This window comes from Suillus plorans (assembly GCF_016647745.1).
Source record: "Suillus plorans strain S12 chromosome Unknown HD556scaffold_5, whole genome shotgun sequence".
Lineage (NCBI taxonomy): Eukaryota > Fungi > Basidiomycota > Agaricomycetes > Boletales > Suillaceae > Suillus > Suillus plorans.
The window spans coordinates 95,402-118,003 of record NW_024537389.1 but is presented as its reverse complement, the minus strand read 5'-3'; the positions used below and the strand labels follow the sequence as shown (position 1 = coordinate 118,003).

Genomic DNA, 22,602 nt, shown 5'->3' with positions numbered 1-22,602 from the left:
TATTGATAGTTACTCAGCCCAGGTTAGTGATTTTTCTATCTGAGGCGCCTGGTACAATCAGTCATTTCAAGAAGCAGTTCGAGTCATAAGGATAGTCAATTGTGTATAAAAGTTATGATGCGCACGTTTCGTTAGAAACATGATGTGGTTTTATCATGTGCTCACAATAGTCCCATTCCACATCGCCGTCGCCGTATACATATAACGAGTCAACGGATTTGTGTTTACGGTTGCATGAAACACCATAAACTCGCCATCCAGGCGTGGTGTCGCACCGCCAGGTGCTGTGAGACCATCGTCACCAGTCATAAGCAACGGCGATGAAGCCTTGGTGTATGGGCCGGAAATAGATGGTGCAGTTGCGTATGAGATGTCATAAAGATCGGTGTTGTAGCAATTCGAGGAGAAGAAAAGCACGTAACTATGATTTTTGTGGTCAGTCCCGGATCCAAGTACATGTTCAAGGTATATCGACTTACGTTCCATTATGCAAGATAAGCGCTGGAGCTTCGATGAGGGGTCCATCGGATTGCCCTCTATCCAAAATCTGGACCGGTTCCCCAGTAGGCGTGATACCATCAGCCTCCATTTCCTGAAGCATGATGGGAGTAGAATATTCTCCGTTGGCATTCCCGCAAGGTCCACCTCCTCCAAGACTGCTCCCATCCACCTTGTACACAATGTAGCGTGTACCGTTGGTATCCTGGAACCCTGCGGGGTCAATGGCACCACCGCCTGGAGTTTGACAGGCAATGGGGTGCGACTCGGGAGTGTACGGTCCGACAGGGGTGACGGAAGTAGCAGCTGCTACACAATGAGTACTGTGTGAGGTCGACCATGCGGCATAGTCTGCAGGCCATGCCTTAGTTCAATATTATTGGAGGTGTATAAGATCGAGACCTACACATCACAAAAGTTCCATCCCCTCTGTCAATGACATCAGGTGCCCAAGTACTGTTTGCAGTTGCCCAAGACCCTACATTCGGGAGTGCATCAACACCAGACTGCAATTCCCAAGTTACACCACCATCAGTCGACGTTGCAACCTGAATGTTGATGTTGCCGGAGTTAGTTGCAAATGCATAAGTACCCCCACTAGTAACAAGGATAGCAGGATCAGGAAAGTTGGCAGAAATGACAGGACCATTGACTATAGCCCAAGTCAGAGGGAGGGCGGCCAAAGATATTAGGGCAAAAAAGATCCTACTGAAGCTTGGCATTACTGAGGGGGCAGAGGAAAGCTATTCCACGGAAGTCTGGTGTTGCCTTGATATAAAGACGACTTAAAACGGGTTCATAGGCATCTGGCAGTGCATCCAACATCGTTGAAACGAGATTGCATCAAGCAGGGTGAGGTCGTTGGGAAGTAAATACCTTCGGCGATGACTTCTGATCACCTTTCCTGTGTCAGTTTCTGATCTCGAGGCAAATCCAGTGCTTGTCCGCCGCAGGAGCAGAATGAAGGTGTTATCGCCGAGGATATGTCTGCTGTTATATGTTCATGACATATGATGGATGTGCGTACGCAGTACTATGTAACATGGATTACCAAGCGCACATCTCGCTACGAGCAAGGTGGCAGAGAGAGCTAGTCAAACGAATACCAAAGGTGATCACTTTCGTTGGGTTGATCCTACACTTTCCATAATCTCCCCGTCTGGCCCATACTCTCCACGAATCTGGTCCCATTTGGACCACGGGGCATTATGGTGATTTTATGTTGCGGTATAGCTACATGCAAACTAGAGATCTTTCTTGGAAGGCAATGCTAGTTGGACGTGTGCAGCCTGCAACGAAGGCGGCGCGTTCGGCTGTCGGGCAAGTTTCCGGAGGGAAGCTACAAGATATGCACGCTAGTTTTGTTGAATAAGCCGAAATCCACGAGAGCTGCACAACATTAGACTCACTAGATTCGGATCCAGCGTGGGCAACTTGCACCACGCCTCTACAAATTCAACATAGACATCAGCCATCCCAGAGGCGTTTGTGCTCCCGGCGTCAACAGCCAAGGAGAAGGACTCATTTGCGGCTTGGAGGGCATCGACGAATTCTTCACTTTCGGCCATGACAAAATTCTCTTGAGATGTAAGTTCTCGAAGTTTTCTTGTCGCCAGCATTTTCACCACATGAGGGTCGCCTTGTAGTGTGTCTTTAAGAACACTGTATAGATGATCGAGAAGGGCCGTGCGAAGGCGCTCTTGGCTAGGATACGAACGAATTAGGACCTCGAGAGCTGTAAATAAATTTATACTAGGCAGAGCTGTGGTCCAACTCAATATGAATCCTTATAGAGGAATGACAAACAGACCTTTTGCAGCGCTCAAAATCACGGACTTGACAATAGCACCATCCATAATGGCTTGCCGTGCCCTCTCACCTTCGTCACCTCCCTTCTCGGCTGCTATCTCTTCTGGGGTCAATGTCGCCATATCTTCCGCAGCAGTTGTCTCTGCCTCAACAATAGGGTGACCTTCCTCATGAATTCCCAGCACAGTCCACCTTCGTTTCATCCCCTCGACGAAACCCAATTCCATTCGCACGTACTCTCTCCACATATCGACGCTGTCTGCATTGAGTCGAAGACCACGCTGAAGGAGGGCGCGTGCCGCGGAAGGGGACATGTGGTTAAGTTCGTGAGAGGCGGCAATGATGTATAATGCAGGGGTTCTTGGATGGAGCTGGAGGGCCCTATATGCACGGTTAAAAACAGACTGACCAAATTTTAAACTGGATGCACCTGGCTGTTATGCGCCCTACTAGTGAACGAGCCCCCTCACGTTTTGCGACTTGGATATATTGTATCCACAATCCTACGTCCGACTTGAATTTCTTAAGCGCACGTTCAAATATCTGGAATTGTCTGCGAACAAGAGCGTAATCTGATATTGACGGTGCAGTCTTTTCCAGTTCTGAGAGGAAACCATAGAACAGTCAGCGAGTCGGAAACTTTGAGATATAGCACGTACTCAGTCTCTCCACGCGCTTCCGCCTCAGCTGCTCCAGATTCATCTCATACGCCGCGTATCGCAGGAAGTCACCCTTTTTTGGGATGCGGCGGACAAGTGCGGTTTCGAACTGTGTACGTTTTTTCACAATCTGCTTAACCTCAGACTAGAAGCAGAGTTAGATAGGACTAGAGGGATATAGTATGAGACCCACGCACTTGGTTGAACAAACTTTTTTGCACGAGATCCTTGAGCTCTGCGAGCATCTAGGTTCCATTAGTCAAAAATCAAGCCTTTGAAGGGGTAATGAACCTGCTCCTGCTGAAATTGTACCCTCTCCATCCTTAATGTGTGGATAGCAGTCTCTCGATGAAGCTATCAGTGCAAATTCGATAGTAAGAAATTGAATAGAGTCGTACCCGAAATGATCAGGATAATTTCGTTCAAATAAATTAGCTATTACCGCAAGTGACTTATCAAAACAATATTATTTAATAGCCCCTAATATATATCCTTCCATCGTCGATCTGAATGAGTGGGATTACGATGCACCCACACAATGTTGCTATGTAGTGCTCCTCAAACTTCATTTAAAAATATAGGCAACAGTACATCTTTCTTGCTGAACTTTGCATCCCAGCCAACAGCTGATTACCCTTTGTTCCATACTCGCCCAGGAAGGCTCCACACCCCTCCTCGCCTGACAACATCTGACATGTATCCTGTCTCAACACCTGGAGAGGCTTCAACCCAAACACCATTTTCCCCATGTCCTTCGCCCGACGTGATCCGTATTTCGACCAGCCCGTTCCTAGGCACAGGCCTCGGAGAGGTGAGCACGATCATCGGGGGAGGGCATGTTTCAGAACCATGTGGTTGCTGCATGGGATCAGTGGGGGTTGAAAGATCCATGCCGAGATCCATGTCCATACTCCCACCCATGCTCATGCTCAGCCCTGGAATATCCATCTCCATCTCCAAGTCGCTCGGACCGAACAAGCTTGCACCACTGCTGGAGCCTGCGCTTGCAGGAGGACCCATGCCAAGCCCGCTGTGTTGTGATGTAAATGGATCAACTGGTTGGGACAATGCAGACAAAGCACTGGAGGGGAGATAGACGTTCACTGGAATAGATTGCGGCGCAATTGTTCCAGCGAGGACCGAGGCGAGTAGAGTAGTTGATACTGCGTCTTCTGGTGGCATTCCTTGTTCTGCATTTGACGGTCGATGGGATGATTTCAGCACTGGAGTTTCAGGCGACCATTGAAGTATGCTCAGTGATTCGTTGAGCCAGCATTGTCCTCTAACAACCTGGAAGAATATGCTCTAAGCATAACTTAACAGTTTGGTCGAGATGAAACTTGCCTCTAATACTCGCGAGACTTGTTTAACGCTCCTCACCGGGACTCTCTGGAGGAGAAAGCCTGGTTCCGGGGGTGCTAGAAGGCGAAGGTGTAGCGGTGGATGGATGTCATTCGGTGACTTCTAGATCAATGGTCAGTGTGTGTTTGTACCTGGGCGTGTTCCACACACATAAGTTGCAGTGTAGTATTCCGCTGATGAATTTTTATTGACCTAGACGAGGTACAGGTATCAGCACATGCATATGCCTATAACTGTAGAGAGAAGTGACTGACCAATAAGTCAACCCAGCTTCTACCAGTTCCCCCGCTTCCATTTGTCTGTGAAGACGCCACACCAAATTCTCCAAAGTTCATATTGCTCATGTTACCTAGACTTGACATTGAGCCCATGCTAGACATGTTCCCCATTGAGATCATGTCGATGGGTCGGGACTCAACAATTCCTTGAATTACACGCATACGACTCTGGCACATCACCACGCCATTCTGTGGTAGCTTAGTGGTGAAGTCGAGTACCCACATCTGCGAGGGGGCAGCCAGAAGTATGTGATCTCCAGGGACATCGCTCGAGTCCATCTTGGACTTTGCTACTTCAGTGCAAGGGACCAATTTTAGCGTAGCGATGGTGACATCTTCTAGAGTATCAAGCATCGATGTCTTGAGATGTGCTATAGGGATGTCAATGTTCCACATTGACGATTGTTTGGACGGCGGAGAGCTGCGAAGGAGTTGAAGGTATCCACGGGGTGAAAGCCAGACTATGAAAGATAGCGAAGGAGCAACGAGATAGGGCAATGGAAGGGCATGTTGTGTCAAGAATTTATCGAGATCTTCCATCTGTGGTGAACTGTGAATATCACGCATCAGTATAAAACAAGGACGACGACAGAACAAACGTACGCAACCTGCTTTCTGATGTGATCCGAAACTACAGTTGGCTCCATGAACCAACGAAGTCCTTTCTCGTTCTCGGCAGCCGCGAGCCCGTCAAGCATCATAAGATATCGCAAGTGTTCTTGTATTGCACGGCTACGGCGTGCAGCTTCAATCGCAGGATCCTCTCTCGAATGTCCGACAGCTGAATCTATGCCAGCAGCGCGTCTTGCTGCATTGATCCAGCGGGTCACTTCCTGCGCGAGAAAGGCATCTAGCTCTGGTGCTGCCGATGTGTTCCCGTTACCGTTTGCATTATTGGCGAAGGACGTCTTGACAGCAGCGACATGGTCATTGATATCAATATCAAGTACAAGTACTTTTCCTGCGAGGACAGTCGTCGACCCATCTACGAAAACTTCCATGCCAAGATTACGGCCCCATTCCGCGATCTTTGCAGGATGTGGAGGACTTGCGTCCGGATAAATTGCTCTGGTGTCTCCTCGCAGTAGAGACGAGAGGGAAACAGAGGCAGCAGTTGACTGATTGATTGAAGATGTCAAAGCTGTGTGCTCCTTCATGAGGGCCACGAGTTTGGTGGCGTTTTCGCCAAGGGGTAGGTCATTAAGCTGGTTCAGCGCATGATTTAGGCGGTGAGCTGTATTGATGACTGCACCAAGTTGCGCAGTTACTGTAGTATATTCAGTGCTGAGAGGATGAGCAGACTCGGTCGCTTGGACAGGCAACACGGACTGCGCGAGCACATCGTGTACGGCGGTCAACAAAGATGGATGGGACATGCAGCTTCTTGAATTTGAACTTCATCTGGTTAGAAGAGGAGAGCGGAAGTTACCGATCAACGTGAAACTTGGTAACAAGCTTCCAACCTGGCTTCACGTATGGTAACTTGAAGTAGCGGAGATGCTCATGCCATAGTACGTGAAAGCACTATTGAGTACGATGATTTGGCTATGGTACTGGCAGGTTCTATAATCCTAAACAACTATGAGTTTTTTTCTTGCTCGCAAAACTCTGCAGCTGATCGGCTAGTGCCGTTGGCTGCCGTCGTGTCCCAGACTTTCGTTTTTCCAGACTGACTAAATCTCTGACATCCTGGATCTGAGTCTTCGGCTCATTCAATGGCCCTCATCACCATCTCAGGCTACCCCTCCTCTGGAAAATCAACCCGCACAGCCCAAATCTATGACTTTCTCTCATCAGCTTCAAGCCCTCAGCTCAAAGTAAAAGTCATCTCAGATGATGACTTGGCCGTTGGCCGCATGTCATATGATGGTACATATTGTCCTATCTTTTCCCCCTCAGACTGACACCCGAAAATCAGACTCCCTTCAAGAGAAGATCGCCCGCGCAACTCTCTTCACCGCTATCACAAGGCACATCGCCAAAGACACAATCCTCATCGTAGATGGGATGAACTACATCAAGGGGTTCAGATACCAACTGTATTGCAAGGCCCGAGAGGCTGGCGTAAGGGTCGCTACAGTGTGTAATAGACCGCGATATTTTCACTCGCACAACTAATGCAGGTGAGAGAAGTAGGTCTATGTACTTGCTACGCCTGATCAATGTCGGAAATGGAACGACGAACGAGGAGATGGAAAGAGATATAAACCTCAAACGTCCGTCTTTTGCCTCTCTATCTCCCCACCCATTGCTAACTTCAAAACAGCCTCGACGCCCTCATCCAACGCTTCGAAGAGCCCTCATCCATGGTTCGCTGGGACGCTCCACTCTTCACCATCCCCTGGGACGACCCAACACCTCCACTCGAACGCATATCAGATGCAGTCACAACTGGCATAATCAAACCTCCAAACGTCGGCACCCAAATCACACCCAAAGCACCCACAGACGCCCTCCGCACTCTGGAGCATACGACAAATGCACTGGTTTCTGCGCTCATGGCTGGTCAGGCTGCTGGCCCGCTCGGGGGTCCTATCGTCCTCACCATCGATACGCTCGAACCTAGTTCGAATACCAGTGCCAGTGATAGTTCTGTGCTCCGCGTTCGCTTAACACTCCCGCATCGTGCACTGACGTTGTCAGAGCTACAACGTCTCAAGCGCCAATTCGTGGCTGCGCGTCGGAAAGCTGTGACATTGGGAAGCACGGAAAAAGGGAGGGTGGAGTGGGGAGAGGACGCCGTGGGACGTGCGTTTGCAGAGTTTTTGGAGGAGGGGTTGGGTGTTGCGAGGTAACTTGCACGTTAAGTATTCAAAACAAGAGCCTTGAATTTAGAATCCCGGGAGTAATATAATGCAGGGCTTCTGATATGTGGTACGTACATCGAAAATCAAATGATTAACGCAGGTGAACACAATCTCTCATGGAGTCTCACCTTTTCATAGATGAATCGCAGCATTCGATCATTCGAATGACTTTTGTAAGGAAGTCTTCTCCCTGATGCTGCGCAGGACCAGGCTTTACGCAGGGGAGAATATTGTGGTATGAGAATACGCAGAAGTCATGTTTTTCGTTCACCTTTCACTGTAGAAGGCTTGATGCATGATGCATGATGCCGAACCACTACCAAGTTTGTTTTGTGGTCTCTTATCTCATACCGGACACTTCCCCGGTCTTCAATTCCAAAAACACGATGCCGGTTAGTGTGATGTGATCTTCGATTTTCGTGACAATCATGCTCGTGGTGGGTGGACAGCGGATCCGGGCACCTGTCCTTTCTTTGACGGGAAGAATAACATCTTCGAGTACGCCGCTCTGCTTCTCTATGAGCTGGGTCACTCGTCTTGTCTCTTTTCGAACTCATACATAAATAAGTCCTCCCGTACTTGGTGTTGTACATCAGATCCACGCTTCTCGTTGAACACAATTAGATGGGTTTCTATCACAGACTCGTGAGTGCTTCAACTTGAACGAGAGCATTAACAACTGAACAAGTATCACGTCACCAGTCCGCAAATCGTCATCCACAGTGTCCCAGCCTCTTCGATCTACGAACACGTGAATTCATACAACATTTACTGATATATTTGGGATAGACTCTGTATTTTTGACGCTAGTATTTGGTTCTATCAAGGTTATGTGTGCAGTACAGGCTGATCCTACTCTGTATGTATCTCATGTCACATTCTAATTGTGCTTACGAACTGCGATGTCTGTAGATACTCGCGAGTATTACTAATGGCGTTTCAAAAGTGCTAAACTATGTTGAGTGGTTGTGTTGAGTCATGCCCTGCCCCGGTGCCCTTCGCTCGTTAACATCTATGCAGGACACCATCGAAGTTTGACACGTTGTACCTCAAGCACCGCCTCGGATGTACACAGTTATATGAAGGCTCTGCATGTCGTATGCTCCCATGATGAAGAAACTAATAGTATTCTCTTTTCAGAACTGTACGATTCTTATGTCTTGATAGTGGTATGTCACCGCGGAAACCAGGCTACCAGCTCTGCCTCAGGGTCAGGTGCTTCAGTAAGGGTACTTGGTCAGCCGTCGTACTCTTACACTTGGCGCGCACTACATTATTCATCACATCAGAGTCCCCAGCCCGGTGCGTAGCTTTGGCCCTAGCTCATCATAGACGTCGAGACAGCGATAGGCGGAGCCTGCGTAGCCTGCGTAGCCTGCGTAGCTGCTGTTATACAAGCAAAAAATTTGCAGTCACTCACCAGATTTCAAGCCTAGTCTGAACCCAAGCTGGCCGAAGGCTATTTTTTGCGGCTGCAAAATGCGAAGGTAACGTGGCGGGTGCTAGAAAACCTTTGCTGGGAACATCAAACAGATGACAAGCTGCTTTCTTAGGCTTTGCAACATTCGAGCCCAAGCCTTGGGCATGACCCGGGCTCGGCTCAGCTCGAGCAGCCAATCGCATGGCTTAGCAGGGGTCTTCATCTTAAAATCAGCCTATGGACATATTGACATCCACAATGCCCCCTGCAACTAACACTACAACACCAGGTGCAATAGGCACTCGGCCACAACCATTGTGGGTTCGTTTCGTGCTTTCTTTGTTGCGTCTTCCCCACACTCATTGATGCTGCAGCATACGGACGTCGGATACTGATATGTTTTGTTCTCCGTGTATTTCTACTCTGCTAACAATATTTTCTCGCTACGAGATTCGCATTCATGGGGGATTTTCCATTCCGTCTCGATGGTGAATTGGGCGTGGGGATTTGTGTATATATTTGCTTGTCTAGGTTCGGAACTAGGCGCCGTCGCCGACGATGACCTTGCTTTCGTTTGTAATTGGAAAGACGAAGGGAACGAGCGCAGTTGAAACGGTATTTTGGAAGGACAGAGACTGGTCACAATCGCAAATGAGAATGCGGAAAATGCCGTTGTTTGTAATTGTGGACGATTCGCGGGTTGGCATATGACCTTGCAAGCAAGGTGACTTGCCATTTATATCCACAAAACTACCGAGAATCCTTCCTTGATATTTTGTGGGTGCCAGTAACAAACATCTCGAGTTTCCTTTTCCTTGATCAACCCACGATCATAATGGACTTTGAATACATACCGAGTCACGATGCAGCTCCAGGGGTCTCTGGATGCCCACACTTATAACAAGTGGTCTCAGGTCCTAGTGCGCCCTACCAATGTCCGTCATCAAAAAGCTACAAGAAACCTCGGCTTCAGGTTCCATTACGACGTTGTTTCGTTTGGGCTCCGTAGCCGCTATTTCTGCCGTTCCAAAGAGGCCTCCTTTTCACTCTCCTCAGGTTACGGGCTTTGGCTGGTGCCTCACCATCCGTAAAAAGGGAAAGAAGACTCAGCTATGCTTCAATTCCCATAGTTGCCCGGATGTATGGTGTGGTACACTGGCCAAGGTCACGATCTCTTTTCCATCACATCCTGATGGTGATATGTCCCTTACCGCATCTATCGCTGTGATCCTAGGATTTTGTGGTTTTGACGCAAATGATAATTATCCGCTGATCACTTGTCCCGCTGAGAAGCTTGGGAATGTTATTGTCTCGCTGGAGGTCACCTTAACCAAAACACTGACATGCATGCCATTCGCTGTACCTGCATCCGTCAGGCCCGTACCGGATGCACCTACCAGTGCTGAAACGCCTAGAGCGTCACCTCAGGCCTGCTCTGCCCTTCGTGTCCTCGAGCAATCGCTCAAGACGGGAACTTCGTTTGACATAGTATTCCAAGCATATTCTCGTCGTTTCTCTCTCGGCAAAGTCGCCAGACCAATTCCGATTTATGCGAGTACCGCTGTGCTGCAAACAACTTTACCAGACTTTTGTACGTTATATTCCTATCCTTATCCATGGCATGGCTGCTGAGTACCGTTGGCAGCCGGAGGAAACCTTCATTCGTTCTCCCTCTTTGAACTGTCTGAAGGCGACACTCTCCCTTTCATTTCCCTGGAGAGTTATGAACACAATTCTGACAGTGACCTGGATGACGATGATATCGTCATGAATAACAACAATCTTTCACCAGTCAACAATAAATCACACGAAGGTTTGTTTGTTTGATTCCAGTGTTGAAGCTTTGAACTCACAGCCCATCGATCGCTACCTCACAGACACGACTGATACTGGTTCAATGTCGTCTTTGTCTAGCATCGAAGGTACTGAAACTCGAAACTCCATACGTATGTCAGGTTAACATTGTCAATCTTACAGCTGGACTTCAAGAGCGGCTGGACAACCGGCCATCACTTGTTGGAGATGTCGGGATGGCGCCAGTTGTGATCGGCGAGAACTTAAAGCGTGGATCTCGAGTTATTCTCGTAAAGGGCGTTGCCTGGAAGACGTAGGTATGATTTTTTTCGTGTTACAAACGTCACTGAATGGATTTTGCAGGTGGCACGCCTTTATTTATTACTGTTACACTGGCATTGTCAACTTTGCAAGCTTGCGGTCTCAAAGTACACCTGACGAACAAAGTCGCTTAGAAGATGGTCCACCACATTGCTCCCCGAAGTCGATGTATCAATTGGCTAGGAAGGTAACTCCATGAAACTTGTGTCAACGTATCTATCTGAGCTCAAAATTACAGCTTAACAATGAAGGATTATCTCGACTTGCTTTAAAGGCCATTGAAACCAGGTTGTCCGCGGCCAACATACTGGATGAGGCATTCTCCAAATTTACTTCCAGGTATCGACGTTCTCATTCTACATCTACGTGTTGCTCACTACCACTCCTCAAAGGCATGATGCCGTCAGAATAATGGAAATTTCCCTCCTGCTGAAACATAGGAATGCGTCAGAAGTTGTGCAGGGTCTCCCAGCTAAAATGGAAGCTGTTGCCATGGGTAACATGCCCAACGCTGGACCGGTTCTCACTGCGTTAATTATGCAGATGCCTGGCCAGAATTGAACCCTATGGCGTCCGTTGTTTGGCTCTATTCATCGCGTGAACTTTGCATTGTATTACCAACTTGTAGCATTGACTGTTGTTGATGCGACCTGCTTCACGCGTATTATGAGCTCGTGTCAAAATTTGAATCTTACTCACTGTTAAGCCATCGGCGGGTTGTATTCAAGTTGTGCTACAGAATGCCACAGAACGGTCTGTAGCACTCTGTAATGAATTCCCTTTCCCTGATGCACTAGCAGTCTAGAGTTACGGGATCCATTTATTGCCAGTTAACTCCGAGTAAATATGGAGGCGGCGTCCGTCACACTGCACTGCCTTGCAGATAAGAGACTGGTCAGAGAGGCGCCTAAGCATCTTCTCGCTGTCTTCATCCACCATGCAGAAGTTATCTGATTCAGTTACATCAATCTTCCAGTTGGAAACTAAGGAAGAACGCCTTGCCAAATGCCTACAAGGGGGTTCAACCATAGTTTACAGCGAAAAGTTTGGATTGGGGTGGCGTTTTGGGCTGCAGTACTCTCAAGAAGGCTGGTCTTTTGCCAAAGTGAAGGTTTACCTCGATCATACCCATTGTTCGCCGTCGGCGACAGACGCTGCCACGGTGACTGTCTGCCTTAAAGATGGGTCTACTCCAGAGGTTCCTTCTTTTGACAGCAGAACGGTCTCGATTGCTGACTTTGGCCATGGTCCCCCCGCGCTAATTGGCTCGTTCTCGCCGTCCGTTATTGCTGCACACCCTTACATGTGGTTTACGGTCGCTACGAAAGCAAACTTTGCTCCAGTTATCGCTGATCCCCTCATTAATACTGTATCTGCTCTTAGGCAGTCCATGAACAACGGCGAATTCACCGACACCAAGTACTATGCCATGTCCAAGCGTGCAACTTGGAAGTCTTCAGGAGAAACTCGTTTCGTATATGCGAATAGTGCAATTTTAGACCACGGCGCCGGTGTTGCGCCAGTTCTCCCTTGTGGGTGATCTCTTATCTTACCTGGTCGACAAACAATACTTAGTAATGAACCTAACTTTCAGCATCTATCAAAAAAAATTCTTTACTCGTTCAGTACGACAGCGAAAATGGGCTGATGATGAACACCACTGGGCGATATGATTATTACCTCGATAGCGACATCGACTCAGGGGAAGAAGAAGTGAAACAGAAAACTAAGACGGAGACCGTGACGAAGGAGAAAGTGAAAACGAAAACAAAGGGAAAAGCACAAGGAGTGCCTAGCCAGCCCCCTTCTTATCGTTATAGCCAGAGCTGGTTTGCTGGCTCTGGACATTACGAGCATGAGTTGGATGAATTTAGTGATACATTCAGTGATACCACTTCCGATAGCAGTGCTTTAAGTTCGGATGATGACAGTGAGTCTGTCTCCTTCTCCCTGCGCCTGAGGTGATCTCTCATGTTGAGTCTACTACTTAGATGACAGGTGGGCGGAATGGGAGGCTACGCGGCCTCCAGGTTTCCGCTCGACAGACACACTGAGGGCTGAGCCATTGCCCCAACCCTTTTCTCCGACACAGCGAATAGTGTTGGTTCAGAACACGGCATTCACAACGTAAGCTACATTTTCTGACTAGCTCAAAATGACTCAAATTGTTCGTGCAGCTGGGCATCCTACGTATACTATTGCTACACTGGCCAAATTTCTTTCCACCCCCTGAAGTCCAAAGATCCGCTCAGCCGGCGCAACAACACAACTCAAACTTTACGCTGTTCTCCCAAGTCGATGTACCGACTTGCCTCTAAGGTTTGTGTGTCTCACGTCTTATGTGGCACACCGATTAACAAGAATCCCGAAGCTCAAAAATGCACGTTTGGAAGCTCTGGCGTGCCAGGCAATCAAATCCAATTTATCTTCGAAAAATATCTTGGATGAGGCGTTCTCATGGTTTACAGCTCAGTACGCCTTTCTGGTTCTACAGCATGATCATCGCTGACCCTCGATGACCACAGGTACCCTGATATCCAAAAAATGGAACTAGAGCTCCTGATAGAGTTCCGCAGCACACCCGAAGTATCAAGTCGTCTGGATCAGATCAGTGAAAGTGTTTCCCGAGGAGAAAGGCCTTATGCAAATGCTATGCTTCGTGGCTTTTTAAGGCATCTGACACGGCAGGGAGCAGGTGGTACGAAGTGAAGTCGCAACAGTTATGTCGTCAGTTGTACTTGTAAGTCGTGTTGTCCTAATGTTGTCCTTGTGTTGTTATCTTGTCTTTCACTTCATCGTACATCACGGTGTTGTATCTTGTAACTTGTAACTTGCCATGTATGTCAAGGTTTACCGACTGTCAACCTACTGTAAAATTCACTACTGCAAAGTTACGGCTTAACGAAAGTTTGAAAAACAAACTGGTTATTCGAGATGAGGAAGTACGTAGTAGTACACTGTATATCGCACCGATATTATTGAAGCTTTGAAGTTCTGACTACCAAAGGGGAAAAAACATGGGAACAGGAAGACGTACAAACGGAAATACAAATGGGGTCTCACAAATCATGCACCATGAATCCTCATTTCGCCCAGCCTCCTCTGCACCCAGGGAGCCCTCAGCCGATTGTTCATGTGGAGATATACGATGGCCTCGTCTTTGTTCTTTAAGAACAACAGCATCATCTCCAACTTATCTTCATCTGATATGTTGGTGGCCGCACTGAGGACCTCAAGAGAGCGTGCGAAATCAGAGGGTGGCGCAGCGGGGAGGGCAAGAGCCACAGGTGGGGGTGGGGGAATAACAAGATGCTTGCTCATTTCTTGCACTGCACCGGCGAGTGCTACAATCGCTGCATTCTCCTGCTGCGGTCTGGCGGTTGCATATGCCGGGCGAAAACGCGCGCCCAATGGAATGTTATTGTCAGGAGGCTGGATTGAGTGCATTTGACACAGCTCTTGGAGCCATTTCTGCACTGCGGGCTGGTAGCCATTGCCCAATGGAGTCAATGTCAGACTCAAGTGAGGTGATTCTGCGTCCACGTACCTCGTCGTGCCAATTCTCGAAGTTCTGATAGCCGTCCATATCGATTGCAATGGGGGGTAACAACATACAAGTGAATAGATCTTTGTTATCATGAATCACGAACACGTAAGCCGTTTCCATGATTTGAGCAGGTCACATGACAACGAAGCAATGCTGTGGATGGCCGTGCTTTCTTATCTTTTCAGCCCAGCTACATACACCTAGTGCTCGTGGTTCTAAGGACTTGATTAAATCAATGACCCATTTGGTTTAGATAAACATAGCCCAGGGCGAGCTAATAATAGACTCACTCATCGGGAGCACACATGGGCCCGGGTTCGCTGACTCCTGTATAACATGCATCATAGGTACAAGACATGAAAAAGAATCGGCAGTGCGGACTTGAAATTTACAAATTGATGTTAGAATTTCAATCGACACTGGCGCAATCAGTGACAGATGTACCTTTTGTCTGCATCTGGTGTGCGAGACCACCCCACATAATGATGTCAGCCTTGATCAGAGCAAAGCGAGCAATTCAATACAGGTTGCTATCGATTTCAGACCACTCTGGCTTGCTTCTATTGCTTCTTATAACTGTATAGCGTGAATTGCTCTACAGTCCCAAACTCGAGCCACCATTACATATTTTCCGTATGGAATTTGGCATCCCCGCCTGCGTCGGCAGATCCGTTGCTTGTTTGGCTTGGAGCATGTCACTGTGACATGGTCTCTGATGATCGAGCTGATGAAGAGCCGGAGAGGGGAAGTATGGGATCGGCAAGACTGGCCATTGCCTGACCACTGCATAATCCCATCTACTGGCGGCGAGATGTACGAGTACTCGTCTTCTGGGAGACAGTAAACGAACATGTATGAGAGGATAGAGCCAGTACGAATCCCATGCGCGAACTTCTAGATTGAATGATATAGTTAATATAAGGTCATTATCAATAAATGGCTCAATATAGCATACAAGTAAATGAGTGGGGTGAAATTTGTCGATTGACATGAGCATAGCCGTACTGGGGCTATGTTAACGTTCCCATGGGTCTACATTCAAATCAAGTTGTGATATGGACGCCGTAATATTTCTGCTGGCAGTGGGCAAGAGACTAGCTCAGCTTCTCACGTAATGACCGGACGGCGGACGCCCAAACCATGATGATGCTGGCTAAAACACTAAACATTATTTTTTCACGAGTATAAGAGCAAGTCATCTTCACCCCAAATAAATTATTAAAGTACCTCGCACCACCTCGCACAAACAATGCACTTCTCTTTCCTCACTGTTATTGTTGCGCTGACAACATCTATAATGTCTGTCGGTGCGTGTCAGCCAGATGGCGAGAGTTGCACAAAGACCGTGGACTGCTGCAATAAAGAGAGTACCTGCGTTCTCATTGTGAGTAGTAGTAGTAGTTTGCGTTTTCAAAATTTCACCTGATAGCACACCCTTTGCGCCTTGTAATATCAGCCGACTGGTGCTCAAATCTGCTATAATCCTGGCGATGAACCCCACAGAGGAGGCCGGTAAATTTGTACATAGCAATACACTGGTGAGTTATGTTTCTGCTTTTCCATTGGTGATCGAATGATGTGCAGTTTCGATCCAGTCACAAACATGAAAGGCTACGATCGATGGTTACGTAAGGCTGGCAATGAGTTCGACGGGGAATTATGATAGATACAAGTATAACAAGAAAATAGGGACCTGCCGGTGCTGGACAATCGATACAGCATTTCATAGAGTATAGTCAGTAAGCAACCTTTACAACTTGAAGCTAGACGAGACTCATCGGAAGCGATTGATCGCTCTTCAACAACTTCAAGCTTCAAGTCCTTGGTTCTCAGATGTGACCGACCACAATACCGACCAACTTGTCCAGGCTTCAACTGTAGATATGTTACTGTTAAGAAATATTTCGACCGGAATTCGTGCTCATCCCAAATCGTAATGTTACCTGCTATCCTGGTCAGACCTTCCTAGCCTCCACCCGTACTGTGCGATGACGGCAGAAGAGTCAATGGTAATGATGAATTAACGATAGTTGAGATAGCAAAATACGAATGAAACATGGAAGTCAAAGTGTCGCTTGCTAATGGTGACCATCTGCGTTCTGGAAAGGCATGCAGCAAATCCACCCCACGAAACGAGCGCGCCATCCAGCATCGGTGATATGAGGACGCGAGGGTATTCCCGATGCCCCAGCAGTACCAGTGACGGCAGAAAGCGTCGAGGTAGTGGTAGTTGGAGGTAGCTGTGATGACGATGCGTTAGGTTTTTGCGTGGTATGGATTTTTGGAGGTCGAGACGAGCTAGCAGTTGGCTTCCTTCTAGCGTGATAATTTCTCTGCGCGAAAACGAGTCAGCAAGAAAGGAGAATCGTGAAAGAGAAAAAACGCACAGGCTTTCCCGCTGTGCAAGGGACCTCGATTTCTCGCAACCCATTGTCCGATCCATCTCATCCGCGTAGCATACCAGATATACGGTTTCGAGTCCAGTTGAGAGAATGGGATAGAGGTCGAGTATGGTGCTCAGTTTCCCCGTGAGACTTTGAGCGACGCCAGAAGGAGGAAAAGCGACTGAGGGTGTGTCGGCGTGGTACAAGAGTGGGGTGGTCATATGGCCCATAGGCTTGGGATAGATGAATGCGCGACTGAGGACATGAGTCACAGGATTGAATAATAAACGGAGATCACATACATTGGCCTCTCGCAGTGCATCGTCAAAGAACCCTAGAGGTATTCGAGGGGCACCTTTCATCTTTGGAGCTGGTCACAGTGTAGTGTCGACCTGAGGAAGCCGTTGTCAGCATCATTTGGAATGAAATGTATCTAATATTACAATATCTGAAAGGCCAGCTTCTCTGACAATAGCAGCCTGAGAAACATCCCAGGTATATATGTGACCGTCCTGGCAGCGAGTGAAGGGGAACTTGCCGCATCTGGAGAAAAGGTCAGATTGGTCAAGCCGTCGTCATGATGAAGTGGTGTTCCGATGGGTTGATTGGTTTTGATATTCCATAGTTGCGCTGTCCTGCTGAGGAATGATGTGATTGCGAAGAAGTGCTCACCGGGAGATAGTAAAATGAAGACGCGCCAGTTAAAGTGGCTGTGTCGAATTTCGTGATCTGGAGGTGTTATATTTATTATTTGCGCGTTGCGCACCATGCGCGCTGCGTGTTTTGTCAAGTAGAGAGTTGCGCACCCTGCGCACTGCGCGTTTTATTTTCAAGATTTCCCGCTTATGCGCACGTGCTGCATGTTTTCAAACTTGAGAGCCTCTGCCCTTGCAAAGACAAACCTTTCAAATGTCGAAGCTCAGTCATCCCGTGAACACCCGCAGACTCAGGCTTGCCAGTATAATAGTTGCCAATGCTGATAACTTTGAGTTCGAGAACATCACAGTGAGGTAGGTGTGATATAATGGGAAACGTATTGTAGGAAACATATCGTACAAGTCGAACACCGATACAGCGTAAAATGATGAAAACATGCAGTAATACAGTTTGAAAACTAGTGATGAAAAACATGTCGATTTGCACGAGACGCACAAGTAGGAACGATATGTATTATGTGATACTTCCTCTCTTCTTGCTCGTTCCAGCTTTACCCACATCCTCACTCTCATCCGCAGCACGCTTGAGGAAGTTGCGGTGCCACGAGCGGTACCGATCGAATCCCGTCTGCTGCGCGCAGTTCTCTGGTGCATTTTTTCCAGTTAAGTACCTCGCTTGGTGGAGACCAGTCCTTCACAGTCTGAAGTGCGTCGCTGAAAATAATAGAACTGGTGAATTTACGATAACGGTAAATACTAGCAGTGCTTACAGTAGTGTATCTTCATGCGCGTGCTCAGTCTGTAAGTGCTCAACAACTGCGTCGCGGATTCTCTCCAGCGTCCGTTGGAACATATGTTGGACTTTCTCCAGGCCCCTCTCGTCTCCGTCGGGGTAAAGTACCTGTGAATGTGAAGTCAGCATTAATATCAGACGACTCTAAGGATACATACAGCACTCGCATAATATCTAGCATGACGAGACCTCAGGCTCAACGGTCTCTTAGGAGGGCGTATCCATGTAGTTATAGTGACTATCGCAGGATGGAACCATGTGTGTGAGAGCGACGCGAATCCACCATCTTCCAAGCGTGTCAAGTCCCCTATCTGGACTCCCCTCCGATGGAGCTCCTTCTCAATGCCCCATTCATACGTGGGTAGGGTGTGCTTACAAGCCTCCGCAATGTGAATATGGGTGGCAGCCAAGACGTGCTCATTGCCGTTACCGAAGTTCTGCAACTTTGCAATCGCAGCTTCAGAGGTCTGAGAGACAGACACCTCGAACGGCCAATATGGACGGATATCAGTGTCGCGTGTCTGAAACATCAATACCATGTCTGGTACTCCGAGGCAGTACCTGTCATCAGTAGAAGGGAGCTCTGCAGTAGCGGGCGCGTCTACCATAAGCCCCATATGAATAGGTAGTGAGACTTTGAAATCGTCAGGAATGACGAAAGAGTCGATGATGATCCCCATCGCGGTGCGCAAAGGCACCAGGATCGCCTCATGGATTGGGGAGCATAGGGTGGCTACGATTTGGTGGAGATGGGGGATGTATGACGGTCTGAAGTAAAGTACAGTGATCAATCAGGTCACGTTTGGAAAAAGGACGAAAACACTCACTTGCGAACCATATTATCGTCAGAAGCAATAACATTTAAAATATACTGATAATCTTCTTCCAAAACGTCCGAGAATACCTACCACGGAAATCAGCCTGAGAAAGATAAGGAACATGCAGCTTCTCGTACCTCGACTTCGGGCCCATCACCACCGTTCTGAATTCTGCTGATAATCAGTTGGCGCAAACCTGCAAAGACTGGTAAACAAATTACATGGTCCGTAAGTTGCAACGAACGTACCAGAATCCTGTGTTTGAATCTGCATTTTCGATATCTTCTTGTTCCAGCAATTCTGGTATTGCCTGGGGTTCCTTTGTTACTGCCAGGTTTGAAGCTGGCTCCACAGCAGCAGCGGTAGCTCGACTTTTCAGACTGGTTGTGGGTGTGGAATGACGGACGGGAGGCATGATTTCGAAGAGTGATGTTAGATTCACACCTTATAAGAAAGCTGCGGCGTAAGCCGGCGTTCAGCGCTAGCTTTTAACCGGAGTCAAAGTGAGATTGCAGTGTGCAGACAAAGTTCTCAATGTGTTTGAAAACATAGGCCCCCTGAAGCTCCCTATAGGTCTGTCCGTCCAGAACCCCAAAATCAGCCCTAAAAAATGCAACTTTTCGACCGTCAAAAATGCTAAGTCGGATAGAGGTCAGTGGTCACACAGTGTGACCTCCGCCAAAGTGTGACATTTCCGCGTTGTGCACCGTGCAATACTGGGAGTACATAAACAAGGTATGTCAAGATGTGAGTTCTATATTTCGAATTCGAATTCGGCGTGTTTGCCGCGCAAGATCTTCAGGAAGCTTCATTACGAGAACAGGGCTCAGACTGGCCTGCGCTGGCAAAGTCTATAGTATCTATCTCCAAGTCACTACATGACCTGCCCCGAAGTGCGCCTGAATCACTAAGTACCAAAAATGCTAACTTCGGACAGACATCGGCCCTCCAAAAGCCTCAAAAATGCTAAGTCCGGACAGAGATTTGGCCAAATTTCGGCCTCAAAAATGCTAAAATTCGGACAAACCTATGGGGGAGCTTCAGGGGGCCTGAAAACATGCAGTGTGCATAAGCGGGAAATCTTGAAAATAAAACGCGCAGTGCGCAGGGTGCGCAACTCTCTACTTGACAAAATGTGCAAATATAACACCGGACGAATCCCAGGTGTATCGAGCGCGCTGTGGCGAATGTTCAGTGACCGGCAGAACACTGGTTCTTACTCCCGATAACGCTGTATACAATTGACCGTAAGCAAAAGGATCGTACTACATCATGATAGACGCATCAATAGACAATGACTGACGTTATGACGTGCTCGAGAGTCGGGAACTACATGTCAACTTGTCTACATAATTGCGAAGAATCATATTAATACTAGACAGTATTCAACCAAACCTTTCGACGATATCATAGAAAGAAAACAAAAATATCATGAAAAATAGATAGCGTGTAGCATCATAATCATAACGGTCACGTAGGTGGCCATGTTCCGGTGTAAGGGCGTTCTCCCCACTTCTCCCAAGCATGTTGACCAATGCGGCGCACAGTGCCCTGTAGCTCCGCTTTCAAAGCTGACCATCCTTCGTGTCTTACAATATCATACGCGCTCGAAAGCGACCACATAAATGAGGGGTAGGGCGGCGAGAATTGACGGGAGTGTCCAGGTAAGGGATTCAACTCTGGGTATAGAGGATCATAATAGACGGTATAAAACAGTCGGCGAGCTTGGACATGTGCCAATCTATGCAGACAGTCAACAGGTCAGTGAAAAAACCTTCATACAAAATGAAGATATCTACCGCCACATCGCAAGGACGAAGATTATTTGGGCCACAACTCCGAGCAAAGCCATGCCACGATGGAAAGAACTGTTGTCGCCAATGATGGCCGGCTAGTCGAGGGAACCAATCAGATGCGACCACACGAATGCATATACACTTTGTCTTACCAAAAGCCCACTTCGGCTCACAGCGTCCTTCGCATGTTTGTGCACCAGGTCACGCTCTTTCACAGATTCAACACGAAGGTTTTGAGCTAACTGATTCCGAGCATGCCGCGCTGCCCTCGAAACTTTTTCTAGCTCCTCAAGGTGGCTTGTATTCAAAGCGAGATCATCAGCAGACCTATTGCAGTTCCTATCAGTCAGCATTTGTCTTGAACCGTACACTGGATATATTACCTGTCCCCATCACTTAGCCCATCGGCCCACTCCTGAAGCGTTTGCCGCATCCGAGCCAGTGTTTTGGTGCGACCAACGGGCGGATCATCATGCAGAACTAACAGCTCTTCTTCAAATAGGGGTTCAATCACAGGGTCGACTTCTTCCTCAATTTCTCTTCCCATCGCATCGACAATACGAATATTACTCTTGTGTTGGACACGAGGAGCGCGGGGAGTTTCAGCTGACGACAGTGAACGAACTACGTCTTTCGCATCCACATGCCCGTTCGCAATATCCTGTGCATCAGCCAATGTTGGAGGGTCATCAATCCTTTCCCGACCGAATGCATCCACAACCTTGACGGTGGGGGATTTTCTCAGCGAACGTGGCGATGGTGTATTGGCACGAGATATGGGTGTTGTAGAACGTTCAGGAGTGACGGGCCTTGCTGGCACTGGATCATGTACGACATCAACGTGAGCAGAACCGTTGATCATTTTTGAAGGGTCGCTCTCCGCCTGTCGTGCGTGGCTATCAGGCAGAAAGTCTGGCGCAGATACGCGTCCAGAAGGTAAAGGCGATTTTTCAACTTCAGCAGTTGAAGCCTCTGATTCCGTGACGTCAAAGCGTACTTTGAGAATGCTCTTCCTCCTTCCGATAGAACCAAACTGGGATTGATCGGCAGAACCATTCTGTCCATTCTGAGTCATGGGTTGATTTGGAGTGAGCATCCATGCCCCAGGGGGTGCCGGGGTGCGTAGAGGAAGAGACTTAGCGCGCGACAGAGAAGGTATTGGCGTGAGCAGTCCATTGCCTGCTGGGACCTTTATCTCCGAACTCCGTTCAGGAGCAGAAATGGCTCGAGATAGAGGCATCGATGACAATGATACAGTCGGAGCCAACTCGAATGAAGTAGGAGGTGGTGATGTTTCCCTCAGGTGCTTGGGCGGTACGGGTGTAGCAGCCCACGCTCCAGGAGGCTTCGGGGTCTTCATCGCGGTATAGTTCGGATTGGCAGGGCCATCCTCATCCACTCGGACGGGTGTAACATCCGCCTCGCATGTCTCTGCTTCATCTTCAGAAGATGAAGGGAGAACAGAAAGATTAGAAAGGTCATGAGGCGGAGATGGAGTGCGGAAGTCAAGAATGGAAGTGCTTGACGCAAGACGGCGCGGTGGAGTTGTGAGTGCGAAGGTGGGAATGGCTTCAGGAGAAAATTCGTCCCGAGGAGCGGAACTGGTCATTGGCGGCGTTCCTGGGGGGGTGAAGGATGATGGCATCGCCTGCTCTTGGGA

General features: G+C 48.2%; 8 protein-coding genes across 8 annotated transcripts; 3 read left to right on the top strand and 5 right to left on the bottom strand.

Moving 5' to 3' along the window:
* Positions 1–153: 153 nt before the first annotated feature.
* HD556DRAFT_1227494 (glycoside hydrolase family 43 protein) lies at positions 154–1,220 on the bottom strand (the record flags this gene model as incomplete). Its single annotated transcript, XM_041297167.1, has 3 exons — positions 154–421; positions 480–849; positions 905–1,220. The coding sequence occupies 3 exons, from the start codon at positions 1,218–1,220 to the stop codon at positions 154–156; spliced, it is 954 nt and encodes a 317-aa protein (XP_041165550.1).
* Positions 1,221–1,481: 261 nt separating this feature from the next.
* HD556DRAFT_702380 (U3 small nucleolar RNA-associated protein 6-domain-containing protein) lies at positions 1,482–3,376 on the bottom strand. The gene is made up of 7 exons (XM_041311349.1): positions 3,258–3,376; positions 3,164–3,211; positions 2,967–3,111; positions 2,738–2,909; positions 2,309–2,688; positions 1,908–2,260; positions 1,482–1,853 (listed from the first exon to the last, which is right to left on the bottom strand). The coding sequence occupies exons 1-7, from the start codon at positions 3,285–3,287 to the stop codon at positions 1,743–1,745; spliced, it is 1,239 nt and encodes a 412-aa protein (XP_041165549.1). The 5' UTR covers positions 3,288–3,376; the 3' UTR covers positions 1,482–1,742.
* A 31-nt stretch (positions 3,377–3,407) lies between these two features.
* Positions 3,408–6,018, bottom strand: HD556DRAFT_1331395 (uncharacterized protein). The gene is made up of 5 exons (XM_041301765.1): positions 5,210–6,018; positions 4,583–5,156; positions 4,479–4,520; positions 4,311–4,430; positions 3,408–4,256 (listed from the first exon to the last, which is right to left on the bottom strand). Exons 1-5 carry the CDS (start codon positions 5,980–5,982, stop codon positions 3,597–3,599), a joined length of 2,169 nt encoding a protein of 722 aa, XP_041165548.1. The 5' UTR covers positions 5,983–6,018; the 3' UTR covers positions 3,408–3,596.
* Positions 6,019–6,057: 39 nt separating this feature from the next.
* Positions 6,058–7,419, top strand: HD556DRAFT_702321 (chromatin associated protein KTI12). The gene is made up of 5 exons (XM_041311348.1): positions 6,058–6,117; positions 6,167–6,475; positions 6,525–6,685; positions 6,743–6,822; positions 6,873–7,419. Exons 2-5 carry the CDS (start codon positions 6,322–6,324, stop codon positions 7,399–7,401), a joined length of 924 nt encoding a protein of 307 aa, XP_041165547.1. The 5' UTR covers positions 6,058–6,117; positions 6,167–6,321; the 3' UTR covers positions 7,402–7,419.
* Positions 7,420–9,578: 2,159 nt separating this feature from the next.
* HD556DRAFT_1331370 (uncharacterized protein) lies at positions 9,579–11,814 on the top strand. Its single transcript, XM_041301764.1, has 7 exons — positions 9,579–10,424; positions 10,479–10,646; positions 10,711–10,755; positions 10,811–10,940; positions 10,991–11,135; positions 11,187–11,287; positions 11,341–11,814. Exons 1-7 carry the CDS (start codon positions 9,767–9,769, stop codon positions 11,507–11,509), a joined length of 1,416 nt encoding a protein of 471 aa, XP_041165546.1. The 5' UTR covers positions 9,579–9,766; the 3' UTR covers positions 11,510–11,814.
* On the top strand, positions 11,749–13,756 carry HD556DRAFT_1331368 (uncharacterized protein). The gene is made up of 6 exons (XM_041301763.1): positions 11,749–12,480; positions 12,543–12,878; positions 12,940–13,075; positions 13,126–13,267; positions 13,320–13,420; positions 13,474–13,756. Exons 1-6 carry the CDS (start codon positions 11,886–11,888, stop codon positions 13,655–13,657), a joined length of 1,494 nt encoding a protein of 497 aa, XP_041165545.1. The 5' UTR covers positions 11,749–11,885; the 3' UTR covers positions 13,658–13,756.
* A 4,075-nt stretch (positions 13,757–17,831) lies between these two features.
* HD556DRAFT_702095 (uncharacterized protein) lies at positions 17,832–19,805 on the bottom strand. Its single transcript, XM_041311347.1, has 6 exons — positions 19,395–19,805; positions 19,284–19,342; positions 19,156–19,232; positions 18,487–19,096; positions 18,306–18,436; positions 17,832–18,249 (listed from the first exon to the last, which is right to left on the bottom strand). Exons 1-6 carry the CDS (start codon positions 19,417–19,419, stop codon positions 18,105–18,107), a joined length of 1,047 nt encoding a protein of 348 aa, XP_041165544.1. The 5' UTR covers positions 19,420–19,805; the 3' UTR covers positions 17,832–18,104.
* Positions 19,806–20,616: 811 nt separating this feature from the next.
* HD556DRAFT_1227807 (uncharacterized protein) lies at positions 20,617–22,551 on the bottom strand (the record flags this gene model as incomplete). The annotated part of the gene is made up of 5 exons (XM_041297187.1): positions 20,617–20,887; positions 20,946–21,037; positions 21,083–21,269; positions 21,326–22,209; positions 22,261–22,551. The coding sequence occupies 5 exons, from the start codon at positions 22,549–22,551 to the stop codon at positions 20,617–20,619; spliced, it is 1,725 nt and encodes a 574-aa protein (XP_041165543.1).
* Between the last annotated feature and the right edge of the window lie 51 nt (positions 22,552–22,602).